Here is a 15,483-nt window from a genome sequence, read left to right on the forward strand (position 1 = left end):
GCGGGCAAGCCGTATCCAGGGCATTTGTTATCATCGGTTGCGTACGGCAACATTCCACAACACAAATCAAATGCTGCGTGTCCATGTTGACCGTCGAAGTTAATGTCAACAAATACTTAAGTAATCGTCTTAACCCTCTCCCCATATCCCGACAGTAAGAAAAAAACTCACCTCAGTACGTGTTTCCAAACAGTTCACATTCCTGCCACTACCGGCGTTACGGTACGTATCGGTAAGTTCTCTTCTGAATGAACGCCGTACTTGCCAGGCAACTTCTCTGGCACATAGGTAATACGCCTCTGCGAAATGTAGGAAGATTGAATTCTCTAGGCTCATCGGCTAGCCACATGACGGCATACAGCGAGCCATGACACACTTTGAACTGAACTCGCAGTAGCTATGTCTGTGGCCGGGAGGAAAAAGGTTTTAAGTACAAATTGTATACTTTTCAGTAAAGCAGTAGAAAGATTGAAATTGGTGTCAATTATAGAGTTTTTTAATTATGATTTTCTTCCTGAATATTATTTGTTTATATTTATTCTAAAATAGGTAATGTTGCTTATTTAACAATTTTCTTGATTATTTCCAAAAATAGCCGCACTTAAGCCCTTTTAAGACTAGAAGCCAAACTGAGTAGAAGGGACTATTAAACATAAGACCTTTTTCATGTAAAATTAATGAGAAATATAAATTATTAGGAATGCAAAATGAATTATAGGACTGTTTACCCTGGTGCTTAAATTTTTAAAAGGAAAGGGCATCAGTATGTGATAAAATGGCTAAAATACAAGTTAGACCTTTTTAATAGGAAAGCATGGAAAGTAAACATGTGATGGTGTGTAAGGAATAAAGTATTAAATATTCTTAAATTCTTTATTCTGTGTGTGCTCGATTCAAAAAGTACTTAGGACATTTGCTAACGCTCTATAAATTGAGTCAGGAGTCTTATTTGACTTTAACCGTTTTACCAAAGTGTAGAGAATTGTTTCCGCTTTCAGAATATATAAAAATCTCATTTTCACAAAAAAAAAATTGACTTAAGACCTTTTTCCTCCCGGCCACAGGTGTATTTCCAACGTAATGAATAGCATGGTAAAGTTCGAAGTTACGAAATAACATCTTTGAAATAATATTTATCTAATCTACGGGTATATAGGTTATGATGAAATACAAAAACTACGACTTTAATGTTTTTTTTTTCACGATCGTGTTTTTGTTGTATTTGCAGCTATTGTTGTTAGACCTTGAAAGTTATAATTCCCACACAGAAACGTGTTGCTGGGGAAACCGTTCTTCATAACATAAAACGATACTGAAATAGACCCATTACAGTGCACTTATTGTCACTTAGTTACCAATACAGTGCAGTCTTACGAAGGCTTTGGAATACTATTTCTATAAATTTTCAGTGAAAAATATATTGTATTTGCAAATTTAAAAATATGATCGTGCAAAAAATGTTGTACAATACACGTTTGTGAACTCGCATTACAAAATATCGGAAATTGAAAAACTCGCTGTGTTCGTTTTTCAAACTTTTTCTCGATTTTGTAAAGAGCACTTCCTAACCTTGTATCGTAATATGCTATTATAAAACAGTCCAAAATTATGGCCTTCAAAGTTGTGAAATATTTTTGAGGAAACATTGTAATGAAAAGTGAGATTTTAAAATACTGAACTGGCATCCAGAATGTAAAACATAGCTTTAATTCCAATTTAATGCAGTTATAAGCTGGAAAACTTTAATAATAACTTGTGCAATAATTTAGACAAGAGATTTTACAGGGCAATATAAACCCTTTTCATTGTATTTATTTATTTATTTATCTATTTATTTATTTATTTATTTATTTATTTATTTATTTATTTAACCTGGTAGAGATAAGGCCATTAGGCCTTCTCTTCCCCTCTACCAGGGGATTACGACTACAATATTAAGAATACAATTACAATTATAATTACAATTAATATTAAATTCACAAATACAATAAAAATCAAAGTACTAAAAGATTAACTGATTAATAAAAGCTAGACAGTTTATTGTAAAAGTTAAGAAGAGCGATAGTTAAGAAAAAAATATACCATATATAAAATAATAGTGATATTATTATTATTATTATTATTATTATTATTATTATTATTATTATTATTAAAAGTTTTATTTAATCTGGCTAGGAGCGGTAATGTAGACGTGTGTGGCGTCAGCGAAAGAAATGAAGGCAACGTGAGACAACAGCTGGGAAAGGTTAATGTGCAAAAGAAAGTCGATAGGGATAAGGCGGAGAGCAGCAAGGATAAACCAGCATACAATCTAAGGAAATGGTGTGTCAGTGGAATGAAGGATTAATTAATATGGGTGAATAGTGTTTTAGTATGAGAAGGGTCATGATGAGTAATTTAATTAGTAGGAATGAGTAGGACGTATTGTAAATATAGGAAGGCAGAGGAGCTAAAAGTAGGACTAGACTAGATAGGTATCAGTAGGACAAAAAAAAAGCAATATAGATAGATGTAAAGCAAATAATAGAGGGTAGGCTTAGTTATAGTACAGTAAATGATTGTAGTGATATGTTAAATAAGTTGGTCTGTGAAAATGATGAATAGAAAAAGTAATTGTTACGTTTTTATTAGGAATAGGAAATAGTAGAAGGTAGGAGTAGAGGGAAAGAAGGAATATTTAATAAACGCAGAAATATAGGAAGTGTGGTGAACGAACATGAAAGACTTAGTGGGTGAACATTAAGAGATGTCGGTCATTAACATCGAGTATTGTACAAGTTGTAAATAGTATATGGAAGGGACTGCTGGCCCGAATACTATATAAGTGAAGGGCCAGCAGGACCAAAAGTTTGAGTGAGAATAAACCATACCAATTATACCAATTATACCAATTATTTAATCTGGCAGAGTCTATCATTATTTTTATTCACGGTGTGTATATAGTCCGGTATTTTGCGGAGGGATATAATTCTTTTTTACATCCCGACCCATTTTAAGATCGAACGGAGTGTAGTCAGTCAAAACCTATGACGTCGTGAATCAGAGGTGTATACAGAATTTTGTCAAGGGAGGATACATTATTATAATTGTTTACAATTTACTTTATTGGTATTTATTAAATTTTCTGTATTATTATTATTATTACTATTATATTACGGTATATTTATTAATATTACACAATGTTCTAATACAATATATTCATGAAAACCTTTATAAAATCTTTGGTGGGTAATTTTTTCACAGCCACCCAATTTTTAACAAACAAGTTAAATTTCATATTGTATCCGCTTCATTTTATTACAAGGTCGGTAGGCCTACTAGGCAGTAGGTCTCTCTATAATAAGATAGCATTGTTATAATTCGAACGTGCCGCAGCACCAAGCACAGGGATTATATTGAAGGAGGGGAAAGAGGACTATGCCTTATGTCGATGTAGATTTTGTTACTCTGACAGTGAAAAATTAGAGAAGGTAAAACGATTATGGATAAAAAAAATACTCAAATCTAAATATGTAATTCTGTTTAAAGTTCAAGGAAGGAGGGGTTCAAACCCCGTAACCCTTCTTACTTGCGCCACTGTCATGAACGTGGTTCTGAAGAAGGCTCCTAGCTGAAAGTAGTCGGATAGATATTTATAGTTCACTATTAACACGTGAAAGTGATCACAAAGTATATTCCTAAGTAATACAGTGTTAAAAGATGTATAAAAACAAGTGCCTAAAGCTTCCATTCAAAATTGAACATGAGATATACTCGTAATTCACATCTGAAACAAATGAACCAGTCAACAATTCTATAAATAACGCAAAGCCTGATGGTGCTGCAACCGGCACAATGGACGAGTGAAGAAAGTTGCCGCCACAGTAAGGTACACTGCATTTATAGATTTCGTGCCAGTCATTCCTTTCTTTTAAGGGGAGAGGATGGTATTTTTTTTTAATCTGCACTCATATCCCCATTAATCTCCCTATTTACTTTAAATTAATTAACTAATTACATCTCTCCCCCCTCTTCGTAATTGAGCCATCATATAGCCAAATGGCTTGTCTCAAAATTGAGACGATTCAACAAGGCTCATGACAACAATCACCTCCTACATAATAGCCAAATTGGCTAGTCTCTTATATATGAGACAACTCATTCTGCCTAAGGTATTCCGTGGTTTTCCTCAGGCGTAAGACAAATGTCGGGATGAGCCCTATAAGAAATGGGCCACGGACCTATATGCCCTTCCCCATTATATTCCCCCCTTATTATAAACGATGTATGCCCTAGTTCAGATACTATAAATAGTCTATTAAATATACGAGGTCACTCAATTAGTCGCAAATTGAAAGGACAGGGACCTATCAAATTGCAGATTTAGATTTCACGGCGCTTCTTCCGACGGCATTCACATGCTTTGTCATCGAACAGCAGATGACGGCGTCTTGCCATCCTAAAGGCAAACACCAGCCAACTCCTCCTCGCCCCGTTCCGTGATCACTTGATCAATCTCAGTCCCCCTCGCGTATGTGGTACCTAAGAGGTTATGTCCAATTTCGGCTTCCCCTTCAAAATTTTCTAGAGCTCCTTCAGGGGAGCAGCGTAACCCGGAGTGAGACTAGTGGCCAACAGGCTTGGAGCTCACATATTTAGTTTTGTACAGCCCCCAACCCCTTGCAAGGACGCGTTTTGCGTACCTTTTAAATTTTCCTCCCAATTCTCCTTCGATTTTTCGATTTTTAAATCTTTTTTTCCTATTTGGTGTAAAATATGAATTTTTTGTATGTAGAGAGCTCATAGCTGTGGCAACTCAACCAAATAAAAATATTTTGAAAAAAAAAATTATTTGGAGGCCCAAATTTGAAAAAAATATATATCCAATGCAGGATTGTACTAAAACCGATATATCTAAACCGTTTTTAAAGATAGATTCAAACAATTTTTTTGAAATGTATTTGCAAAAGCATGTTCTACAAACTGCCTGTAACAGAATTTTGATATTAGTCCCTACGTTTGTAAAATAAACAATTAAAATTTAATAATTTTCTAATTTCCTTTCTTGCAAATAAACAGACGTATTTTTAAAATGAAATCAATTAACAAAATTCTATTACAGAGAAACGTTTCCTAATAGTCTAAAGAATATGTGTTCTAAATTTCATGCATGCATCTTTAATAGTTCAGAAATTATATCCATTTTTGTCTCGCAATGTAGCAAAAAAATTGAAGTTACTGGAAACCGATAAAAGCGGGCGAATGATTTAAAAATGCATAGCGCAGGAAGTTTAAAAATGACGTCTCAACATCCGATAAGGGCACAAATACCCACAAAATGTTATGCAATGCATTCTACAAATATCAAAGGGTACTTTAAAGACAATTTTTTTTTAAATTTAATTTACCGGAAACAACAATAAAAGTGGGTGAGTGATTTAAAAATCCATAACGCAGGAAGTTTAAAAATGGCGACTCAACATCCGATAAGGGCACAAATACCCACAAAATGTTATGCAATGCATTCTACACATATCAAAGGGTATTTTAAAGATTTTTTTTTAAATTTAATTTACCGGAAACAACAATAAAAGTGATTTTAAAATCCATAACGCAGGAAGTTTAAAAATGGCGACTCAACATCCGATAAGGGCACAAATACCCACAAAATGCTATGCTATGTGTTCCACACATATCACATAGTATTTTAAAGACTTTTTTTTTTTAATTTACCCATTTTTCACCAAAAAATACCGTCCTCTCCCCTTAACCAACTTCGTCTAGTTTTGGAGTTCTATCAGAGAATTCCATCTCGCTGTTTAGTCGGTGTAGAGCAGGCCTAAACCAACAATAAGCTTATTAAAATCCGTCAGCTAGTCTTTTTCAAGCTCTGATCTGCTCCGACTGCTTTTAAACCGTCTCCTCGTTCATTTCACATAACTGTACACGAGGCAGAGGTTTTTAATTACCAAGCCAAGTTAAATGAGGAAATACGTAGCCTACTGTAACGGCTTATGTTTGCTATCACCATGGAGACGCGTCGCTGTAACTGTCAGTCTCTTGTTTGGTGGCGGAAGCTCGCGTCGTGTTGTGGAGTTGGCTGCCCTGAGGCGCGCTGTCACTCTCCGGGATTATTCAGATTAAAAACTGATTAAAATAAACGAGAGTTATCGAACCGCCGCCACGGTAAGCCCCGGGCAACGGACATCAAGCCAGTGCTGCCAACTCAGCCGCGAATCCGGCTAGCGATAAATTATTGCCATGTTCAGAGATATTAGCGGATGCACTTTTTTCAATGTCACTGCTGCCGAAAAATCTACTTTTAGCCATTTTCTCTCTGAATGTAATTGAAAGGATTTTGTTTAAATTCAGAACATACTTCTTGTGTTCCTTTATCCGGGCAACATGAAATTATAGTCGCGACGCTGTTATTCCAGGCGTGACTCCTCCTCTTTGCTTACGTCTTAGGAAGTGAAGGCTCTATAAAGTCTAGGTAGGTAGTATCGTTCGCCATTTTTGTTCTTTCGTTCCCGAGCTACCATACGAGGAATCTATTTGCCACACCGTTAAACATTATCATGTCGTAGCTCCAATGATAATAAATCAAACACACTGTAATCCAGCAAATAATTGAGCGGCAAATAACGTCTTCGTGTGCTTTCTGCGAACGCTAACGAAAGAGCCAAAATGGCGGGCGATTATATTTATCGAGCCTTAAGAAATGAATAACGTCTTCATAAGCGAATCACAAGACGCACACGTTTAAATGTAGCCGATCTGCAACGCGATTGGCTGCCGGAAATTAGAGCGACGGGACTTTAGATATTAATTTTTAAGTGTTACTGACGATCTATACCTCTTATCTCATTGTAAACCTGGTTTTGAGTTCCTGTAACTGTCGTCTTTAACTGTTTCTTTACACAAAATATAGAGTAAGAAACGTTCCATTGCAGAAAGGGACTTAAGGGTACCCATGAGTTAATTTTGAAGAAAATCTCTCAAAAATCACAATTTTGTTTTCCTACATTATAAAACACTACATATTTCCCTCTACTAAAAAAAAATAGCACCACCGGTATGGTACCGCCATTTTTAAAGTCCATACGCCAATTTAAAAAGCCCCGTTTTGCTTTAAATTTCCAGCTGCGATATGCTCACAAAAATTTACCATTGTTGCTCTCATGGTTCACAAGTTTTTTTTATCCAATTTAATAAACCCTATTTCACCCTGAGGTATATTAGGGTTATAGTTTGCATCAAAATACATATTTTATAACCAATAAACAAGAGTAAAGTGATAACATAAAATAGTGGTCACAGTTACAATTCACATGAATTATGTAGAAGCATGCACATTAGTGAAAGAATGGATTAATGAGATGCTTGAGGAATAATCAATGCAAAAAATATACAAGAATGTCTAACCCTTTCAGAGTAAATCACGATCTTGAAAAGATAATCAATAGGGGCCGTATTCATAGACATTTTTAGCGCGGGCTTCCGGTGGATGATCAGCGTTTTTCGTATTCATAAACCAGTGTTAGCGATAGGATATGATTTGAATTCTGTACTAGTAACCAGTGGATAGCCGGGGCTAGCTTAGTACGCTCGTAGCGCGTGCTACGATATGTCTATGAATAGCACCCTAGTAGATTAATAAAACAAAGTTTCACTTTCATTTTCAAATTAATACTTAATTCATGAACAATGAAATAGTTAAGAGTAATAAAGAGATATTACAAGCAATGATTTACGGTTACAAGTTACATACGTGATTCAGGAACAATTACAATAATTGAAATACGACACAAGTAATGACTTACAACTAACGAATACCGAAATTCTTGATGGGCAATATATAATGGTAGGGGCAATACAAAAGATTTAAAAACAAATGTAAACAGTACAGTAAAGGAATAGTAGAAAAATGACTTAAGATTACAAATTAAACACATTCTTTTTAAAGCATTAGGTAACAACAAAGAGATACTAATAACAATACAATGACTGTAGTTACAGAATAAACACATTATTTTAAAAAACAAACACGCAAAGGATCAATAGCTATTTTCAGGGATCATTCAAAGGAACCATGACTGTAATTCATATCTTCTTGGCGTTATTTTGTATATTATTTTGTGTTTCAATCTATTTCAATTTGTTATTTTTCACTGTAACAACAAAATATGTTTCATAAAGCCTCAAAACATTTCTCTATACTTTTGTATCACGGTACTCTTTGTCAATGGCAACCTGTAATGGTTATAGGAAGAAATATATATAAATAAAAATAAAATAGTTATTAAACACATTATTTTAAAAGCAATAATGGTTCACAAGCTAAGGGCAAGTTTATATTTTTGGGGGGCGAGTAACACAAAAACTTGCGTAACAATTTTTTCGGTCTAATAATTTATGAATAGGCTCATCATATACTTCTTTAATAGCCCTGGGTTTCAATGTAGGTTCATTAGACAAGCCTCTAGAATTTTTTTAATATTCTATTTTTTTAATAAAAATAAATTATTAAGAAACTGAAAAAATATAGTGATGGGTCTCTTTCTGAAATGATTCTACATCACAGCAAGTTCGAAATGCGGCAAAGAAATGATGATGATGATGATGATGATGATGATGATGATGATGAAAGAGAGGAAGTGTAATTATTATGGCGAAATGATTAAGAGGTCCAACGCCAAAAGTTATCCAGCAATTCTGCTTCAATTGTTTGAGAGAAACCTTCGGGAAAATCTCAATCAGGTAACTCGTCCCAACCAGGATTTGAACCTGGGCCCGCTCGTTTCACGGTCAGACATGCTACCCGTCACTCCACTGCGATGGACACGTATGGTCACGTGCTCTTGACCTCCTCGTGTGATTGGCGGGGACAGGCTACGACTGTTTACAGTGTCCAGCTATCCATTGCGCCGTCTTACCTCTTGCGGCCCGCCCTCCTCCTGCGCTTGGGGCCCGGACTGTGCCGCCGGGGGGCGTTGCTCTCCTCCTCCTCCCTGGACAGCGCCTTGTCCTTGTCCGTGCTGCCGCTGTGCTTCACGGCGCCGTCCGCCCTGTTGCTCACGCTCTGTTGCCGCCGCATCTCCCGCTGGCGAGCCACCTGCACTTCCAGCAGGCCCTCTTCCTCCACCTGCAACACCAGCAACGTCACTCACAACCAAGTGGCTGCGCAGTATTTCCATTGATAAATATATAATAGGATGCGAAACTGCGGTCAGCACCATCTGGCGGCAGGGGGCTCAAATAAGATGATCAGCGCCCAACGTCGTAGGTGGTGAACATTAGAACTACGTGTTGGGTAAATTACCCAGAGTTCTCTATTTATCCGTTCGAGATATTGCTCGAGACAAGATGGCAGACAGAAACTTGCTAATAAGTGGACATAAAGTGATACTACCAGGGGCGGTTATGTAGGTGAAGTACGACTTCACCTCTTTACATGTAAAACACAATTTTATCTCTTATTGATAGTTAATTCTAGTTATTACTGGTACCGTATTTCTAAAATAAAAAAAAAACCTTTTCAGTCGTTATGAACAGTGTTTGGTTGTATAAATGGTACCTGTAACCGTCCGCTGAATAGAATAATGTCAACTGTTACGAGCGGTGACTATTGGAACTTACAATACTGTAGAGGTGAAATTATTTGGGCTCTCATTCTCATACAGCACTTGGTTTCCATGGTAACGTGACGTCACGCACTAAAGAAAGATTGTATGAGTGAAATGCGTTTCTCAGTCTTTCAGTTACGGAGAACTGTCAGATTTGTTATAGTTGGAGCAACCAGTTTGCAGATCTAAAGGTACTAACAATAGAGAAGAGTTGAAGTTGGTCTCCAAGGTCGGGGGCTATTATAGGGCTGTGAAATTTTACAGTACTATGTACTACCTGACTCGAGAATAGTATCCTCATTCCTTGTGTCCAAGCAGTCATCCCTGCAACGGTAAATTAGCTGGCTCTATGTTATTTTATCAGGAATACACCCCACATAGTTTTGGATAAGAGATATACTCTCCACCCTCAGTTAAACTCAGACATTTTATGAAGACATTATCGACAGATTTGCGGCTTTAAAAGATAGGCGGATAGATTTGGTATGCAAGAAATTGGATGAGTCCTGAAATAAATTAATTTTTTTGTTTGCATGTGTTCTACAACTAGTAAAATTATACGTAATTTACGAATAGTAGGCCTACTCATTATATTGGTAAAACTGTTCATGCATTTGTGTATGTGAACAGCATTTCACCTATTTTTTTACGACGAGCCGCTACTGGATACTACGTGTGTGTATAAGCAGTGATGTTTATGGACGTTGTAAAAATAGTATTGTTGAATGTATTGTAAAGTAATAGTAATATAACAAATTGAACTATCTAAGTAGTTCTTGCAGACTTTTCCATTGCGCTGTACAATAAATACCGAAAGAATACAATCCCAATTATCTCACCTTTTGCTTTATTTTTTGTCTCTGTCTGGTTATATTTTAATCGGGTAGTGTAAAATAGATCGTCTCTTTTATCTTCCTGTTGGCTCCGGTAAGAATTTTCAGTAGAAGATGTTGTGAGGAATAAAAATGTAAATGTTTTATTTTAAATTGGGTTAGTTTTGAAATCGATGAGGGTGGGAGGGAATACTTTCTGCACAGTTCAACATTTTCGTCACTAGGCGCGCTGCTAAATGCATGGAGTAATTAGTTACTATTTTCGCTACTTGGTGCGCTGCTAGATGTAATAACGCCCCTCCTCCCAACAGGTGGCAGCAAGATCAATTTTTACAACAGCGCCACTAGTATGTGTTACGGGAAACTCAGTCAGTTTCGCGTCCTATTATATATTTATCCATGGTATTTCGCTGACCGTTGAATATTTCGTTTGTAGTAGTAATATACACAATGGGCCAAAAAAAGGCACAAAATTTAAATGATAATATTCCAGTAGCTAATGATTTAACTTCAAAGTTTTTTCACAGGCAAATTTCACAGTCCTTGTAGACTGGGAAAGTAGTGTAATATTTATTTTTTTCCCCATTTATTAAACATTATTTTTAATTTTTTGTAAGGCAGTGAAAAATCGATCGTTTATGCCGAACTAAGCATTACGGTCTTATGAGTTCAGCAGGCCAAGCCGTTTGTTGTGCTATCATCATTTGTTTTCTTCCGTTTTGAGTTCTCATTTTGTGAATAATGGGCCGCTTAACGAACGAAGACAAGATTTTCATTAAACATTTGCACCAATATGATAATTTATCTGCCCGTCAAATTGTAAGGAACTACGCCCAGCGAGAATGGTCTGTTTCAAGTGTACAACGATTGATTAGCAAGATACGGACATGATATCCCTCCTGAGAGATTATTGCGTGAAAGATCGCATTTCTCAGATTCTCTGATGGTTTCCGTTGGAGTTACAAACGAGATCTTAACCCTATGGACTATTTTGTACGGAGTCAAATACAAAAAGCAGTTTACTACAAAACAAGAATTCGTAATATTTAACATTTAAGACAACGCCTTGTTGAATGTTAGGATCGGCTTGATCAAAGACAGATATCCAGTGCTATTGGACAATGCAGAAGACGCCTACAAATGGTTGTGCGGGCAAATGGCGGTCACATAGAGAATCATTTTTAATTTTGATTATTTGAAAGATCATTAATTATTATTAATTTTATCAGCTTTCAGTTTCTGCATTTTGAATAATAAATTGTCTTCAAAAACCACATTTTTCGCATCATTGTGTATTGATCACCATAAGATTTTAATTGAGCCTAAAAAAACATAATGAAAGTCCTGCTCATACTTCTTTCCAACAGTGTATTCATTATAAAATAATGTTATGTATTTCCTAAAATGGAATATTTCTAATTTTGTGACTTTTTTTGGCCCACTGTGTATATTTCTACGTCATATGTACAGTATGTCATAATTAGTAGCCAAGCAACAATAATTTGTTGTGGACAAATGCATTGAGACGGAGGGACATCATTTCCAACATATACCGTAGCTGTCAATGGCAGATCCCCTTTTAAATTGAATGTCCTGCATAACTAAAGCCTCAATCACTGAAAATTAAAATAACATAAACACAGAAGTTTGCGGCCAGGTTACCAAATGGGATCATTCACAATGATTCACATGAACATTGACATTAACATTACCGTTAGACGTTAACATGGAAGTTGCAAACTACAAACTTTCGTGTTCATGCTTACGTGACTTGAAAACAATACACAATCGTAGAGCGCAAAAGGGCCGTATTCATAAACGAGACTTTGGATGAGGACTTCCCAAAGTCGAGTTTCGTAGTAAAGTTTAACTTTTTTAAAAGTCCTATTCATAGACAATACTTCTGAGACTTTGACTTTGACTTTGGTAAGTCGAGATTTGACGATATTATTCTAATGTTGGCAATCAAAATCACTGTCTTCTAAACGAATTAAATTAATAGATAGTTGAAATAGAGTAGGCATTGCAACAATCAAAGCCATCTTTTGAGTCACAAATCAATGAAACAATTGAACATCGGTACATGTTAAGCATTGTTAATATTTCTTGCAGCTTTACATAAGAATAATATTATTCGAGGGCTTATTGTGAAACTAACGTTAAGTACAAAAATTGACAATTTTAGGTCTTTACACCAATCGATAATAATTTGTTCTTCTACCTGGCCACAAAAAATCAGTTCATAACTACAAAACATGATGGTATAGTTTATCTGAAATAGTATTGCCTGTTAAGAATTTTGTTGTGAATATAACATCTATTGTAGTTACTTTAGTTTCACATTAAGCCCTGAAATTATTTCATTTTAAAATAATTTTGTTGTGAAGATATGGAAGACAAGATGCCACCAATGACAGACTATGAAAGAGACATATTATCCATCTGACAGTTGGCAGAGTTATTCCGTGCATGTATGCAGAAACTACTTAAAAATTATCTGAAATCAATATGCAGAAAACATTATTATGACGACCGCATGGATTTTAAATTAACTGCATTTCCAACTGTATAACCTGTCCTCTATAGAATTAAATAGTAAGAATCAATATTAAGCTATTAATCCTTACCTATAGCTTAAAATCGCGATGAAATAAGTTGTATTATTTATTGGTGGAACAGATAATCCTCTTTGATTATTCATCAATGAAAGTTGAAACATGACGAGGATATTTAATACTGTCTGTTTATCAAATCTGTACCTTGATTTGAATTTATAATCTATAATAATACGCTAAGGAACTTGAGCAGCTTCATAATCTCCTGGATGTCTTCAATATTCTCGGCAAATTCAACAATTTTCCAAATATCAGTCATTTTCCTTAGGTCCACGAACGAAAGTCAAAGTCTAGATTTTCGGCGACTTTGAAGTAAAGTCACGATTGAAGTTAAAGTACCTCAAAGTGTAGACTGTGAATAGGAAAGTGCTGACTTTATACTTTCCAAAGTCAACTTTGGTCTAAAGTCTCGTCTATGAATACGACCCCAAAGTACGAAATGACGTCGTTGTTATGTTTCCATGGTTACCAAGTATCTTTGCGGTTATGTTTATGTTTACATGGTGATTGATATTTAACGCTTACGTTATGTTTAAAATTGCGAATGGATCTCAAGCAACGATAAGCTACACACCTGCAGTCCTTCCAAAAGGATCTCTTTCTTATATTTCTCCACTTCTTCCATGTAACTCTTGTTCTGCTTTTGGCGCTCCCACTCCAGTTCGAGGCCCGTGTTGGGCAGAGCTATGTCCCCCAGGAATCCATCTGAAAGAAAGAGACACGAATCAGCGATGTGCTAACGTTCTCGGTGACTCAATAAATTAATGGAATGTCATACTATTGTTCACATCATAAATTCAAATAAATTATACCATATATTTACTTTCTCATTTTACATTATACCAGCCGTGGCGAGAACGTGACTCGCGAGACATTGTGGCTCGTAGTGATAGCTGTGCATTTCGCTTGCTTCTAACCTCCGCCAACCCCCACCCTCTCACTCACTGGAGTCAAACTCCGTTCCATTTGTATTTGTCTCTGACCTGCGAGTGGCATATGTCTCTCTCGAAACCATGTACGAAAGTTCCAAGTAGGATGGGAGGACGCATTTTTTTGCTGTCAATATGATGAGAATATTAAATGTATGATTTGTTCACAAGTATTACGAGGAAAACGGTTGTATAACATAAAACGGCATTATACTACATGTTACTGATGAAACATTAAAAGGTTAAGTGTTATTGTTGTTATCATCATCGTCATCTCTGTACGTTGACCCTTTTTCAGCGGATGTACGAATAATACTGTTATCTCTTCAATTTGAACTCACTGATTTACAATGTGATGTCAAATGAAAGCTAGATGTAAGGACTTGACAAATGTTGAATTTTCAAATCTTTGCCAAAAAATAAATATCCGAAGCTTCGTTCTTTCGCTTGCTCTGTTGAAGCCATGTTCGCTACAACTTACGTTTGTCAAAAATTATTTTCAACAATTAAAATAGTAAAAACCAAATTTAGATCACGACTGACAGAAAATTATGTTCGTGATCAACTACGACTGGCAGTAAGTGACAGAATTCCTGATTTTAAAACTTTGTCGCAGAGACATTCTGAAGACAGTTAATTTTAGGTTGTGATATTGTTCATTTATTTTTCATTTCTTTCTTCGTTACACGTACTAAACATTAGTTTGTAGCCTTGTATTGTATAAAATTATATTTAAGTGTTTGACGTAAGGAAAATGAAAATCCGTTACTAAGTCAGACAGTTGCTTCACTTCCCCTTCGGGTGTACGCCTCCCTCCATAGGTGCTATGCACGTTGCAGGTTACACAGTGGCTCGGCGCACGATTACATTTTCGCCACCGCTGCATTACACTCATGGAAAGATACCCAACAAAAAAAAGTGAAAGAGGACTACGTAAGTTTCACGTTTTAGCTATCTACGCTGTATCTTTCAACGATAAGACAAAATAAGGTTTAACAATTTTTTATTGCATGCTATACAAATGATGACATGAATTTAAGTTACTCCAATATTTCACTTCAGACAAACTGTCTACATAACCACTAGCGTAGACGAGCCACATCATCGACAAATAGTAGCCTATATGCCTAGAAGAGGATATTCAATGGATATTCCACCGTGTCCTGAAACTTAACATTTCTAACGTTTTGGGGACTACTAAAATTTCCATCGCTAGGGCAAAATGGTACGACCTAATGGCCACCTAATCTTTAGGGCTCGTTAGGTATTCTGGGCTGCTCGAAGCAACTGGCAGTAATCTTTATCTACTTACTTCTCATATAATGTGGGCTAACAACTCTACACTGGGGTCAAAAGAGACAACCGACAGAACATGAAAATATGTGCCATGTATATAAGAGAAATGTACAATATGTGACACAGTTTAATACATACGGATTTAATACAGGAAATCAATTATTATTTGTAAATTTTATCTTCTCCGTATGTTTTGGAAGATAAT

The 15,483-nt window shown here is 35.9% G+C and overlaps 1 protein-coding gene across 1 annotated transcript in view; it reads right to left on the minus strand.

The window, feature by feature from the left end:
• Positions 1-15,483, minus strand: part of tok (tolkin) — a 225,091-nt gene that overhangs the window by 60,593 nt on the left and 149,015 nt on the right. Inside the window, exons 2-3 of the mRNA XM_069846399.1 lie at positions 13,628-13,758; positions 8,916-9,124 (exon numbers count right to left, since the gene is read on the minus strand). Coding sequence (XP_069702500.1) covers positions 8,916-9,124; positions 13,628-13,758 — 340 coding nt within the window. The remainder of the gene's footprint in view (positions 1-8,915; positions 9,125-13,627; positions 13,759-15,483) is intronic.

Source organism: Periplaneta americana, chromosome 14 (genome assembly GCF_040183065.1).
Source record: "Periplaneta americana isolate PAMFEO1 chromosome 14, P.americana_PAMFEO1_priV1, whole genome shotgun sequence".
NCBI lineage: Eukaryota > Metazoa > Arthropoda > Insecta > Blattodea > Blattidae > Periplaneta > Periplaneta americana.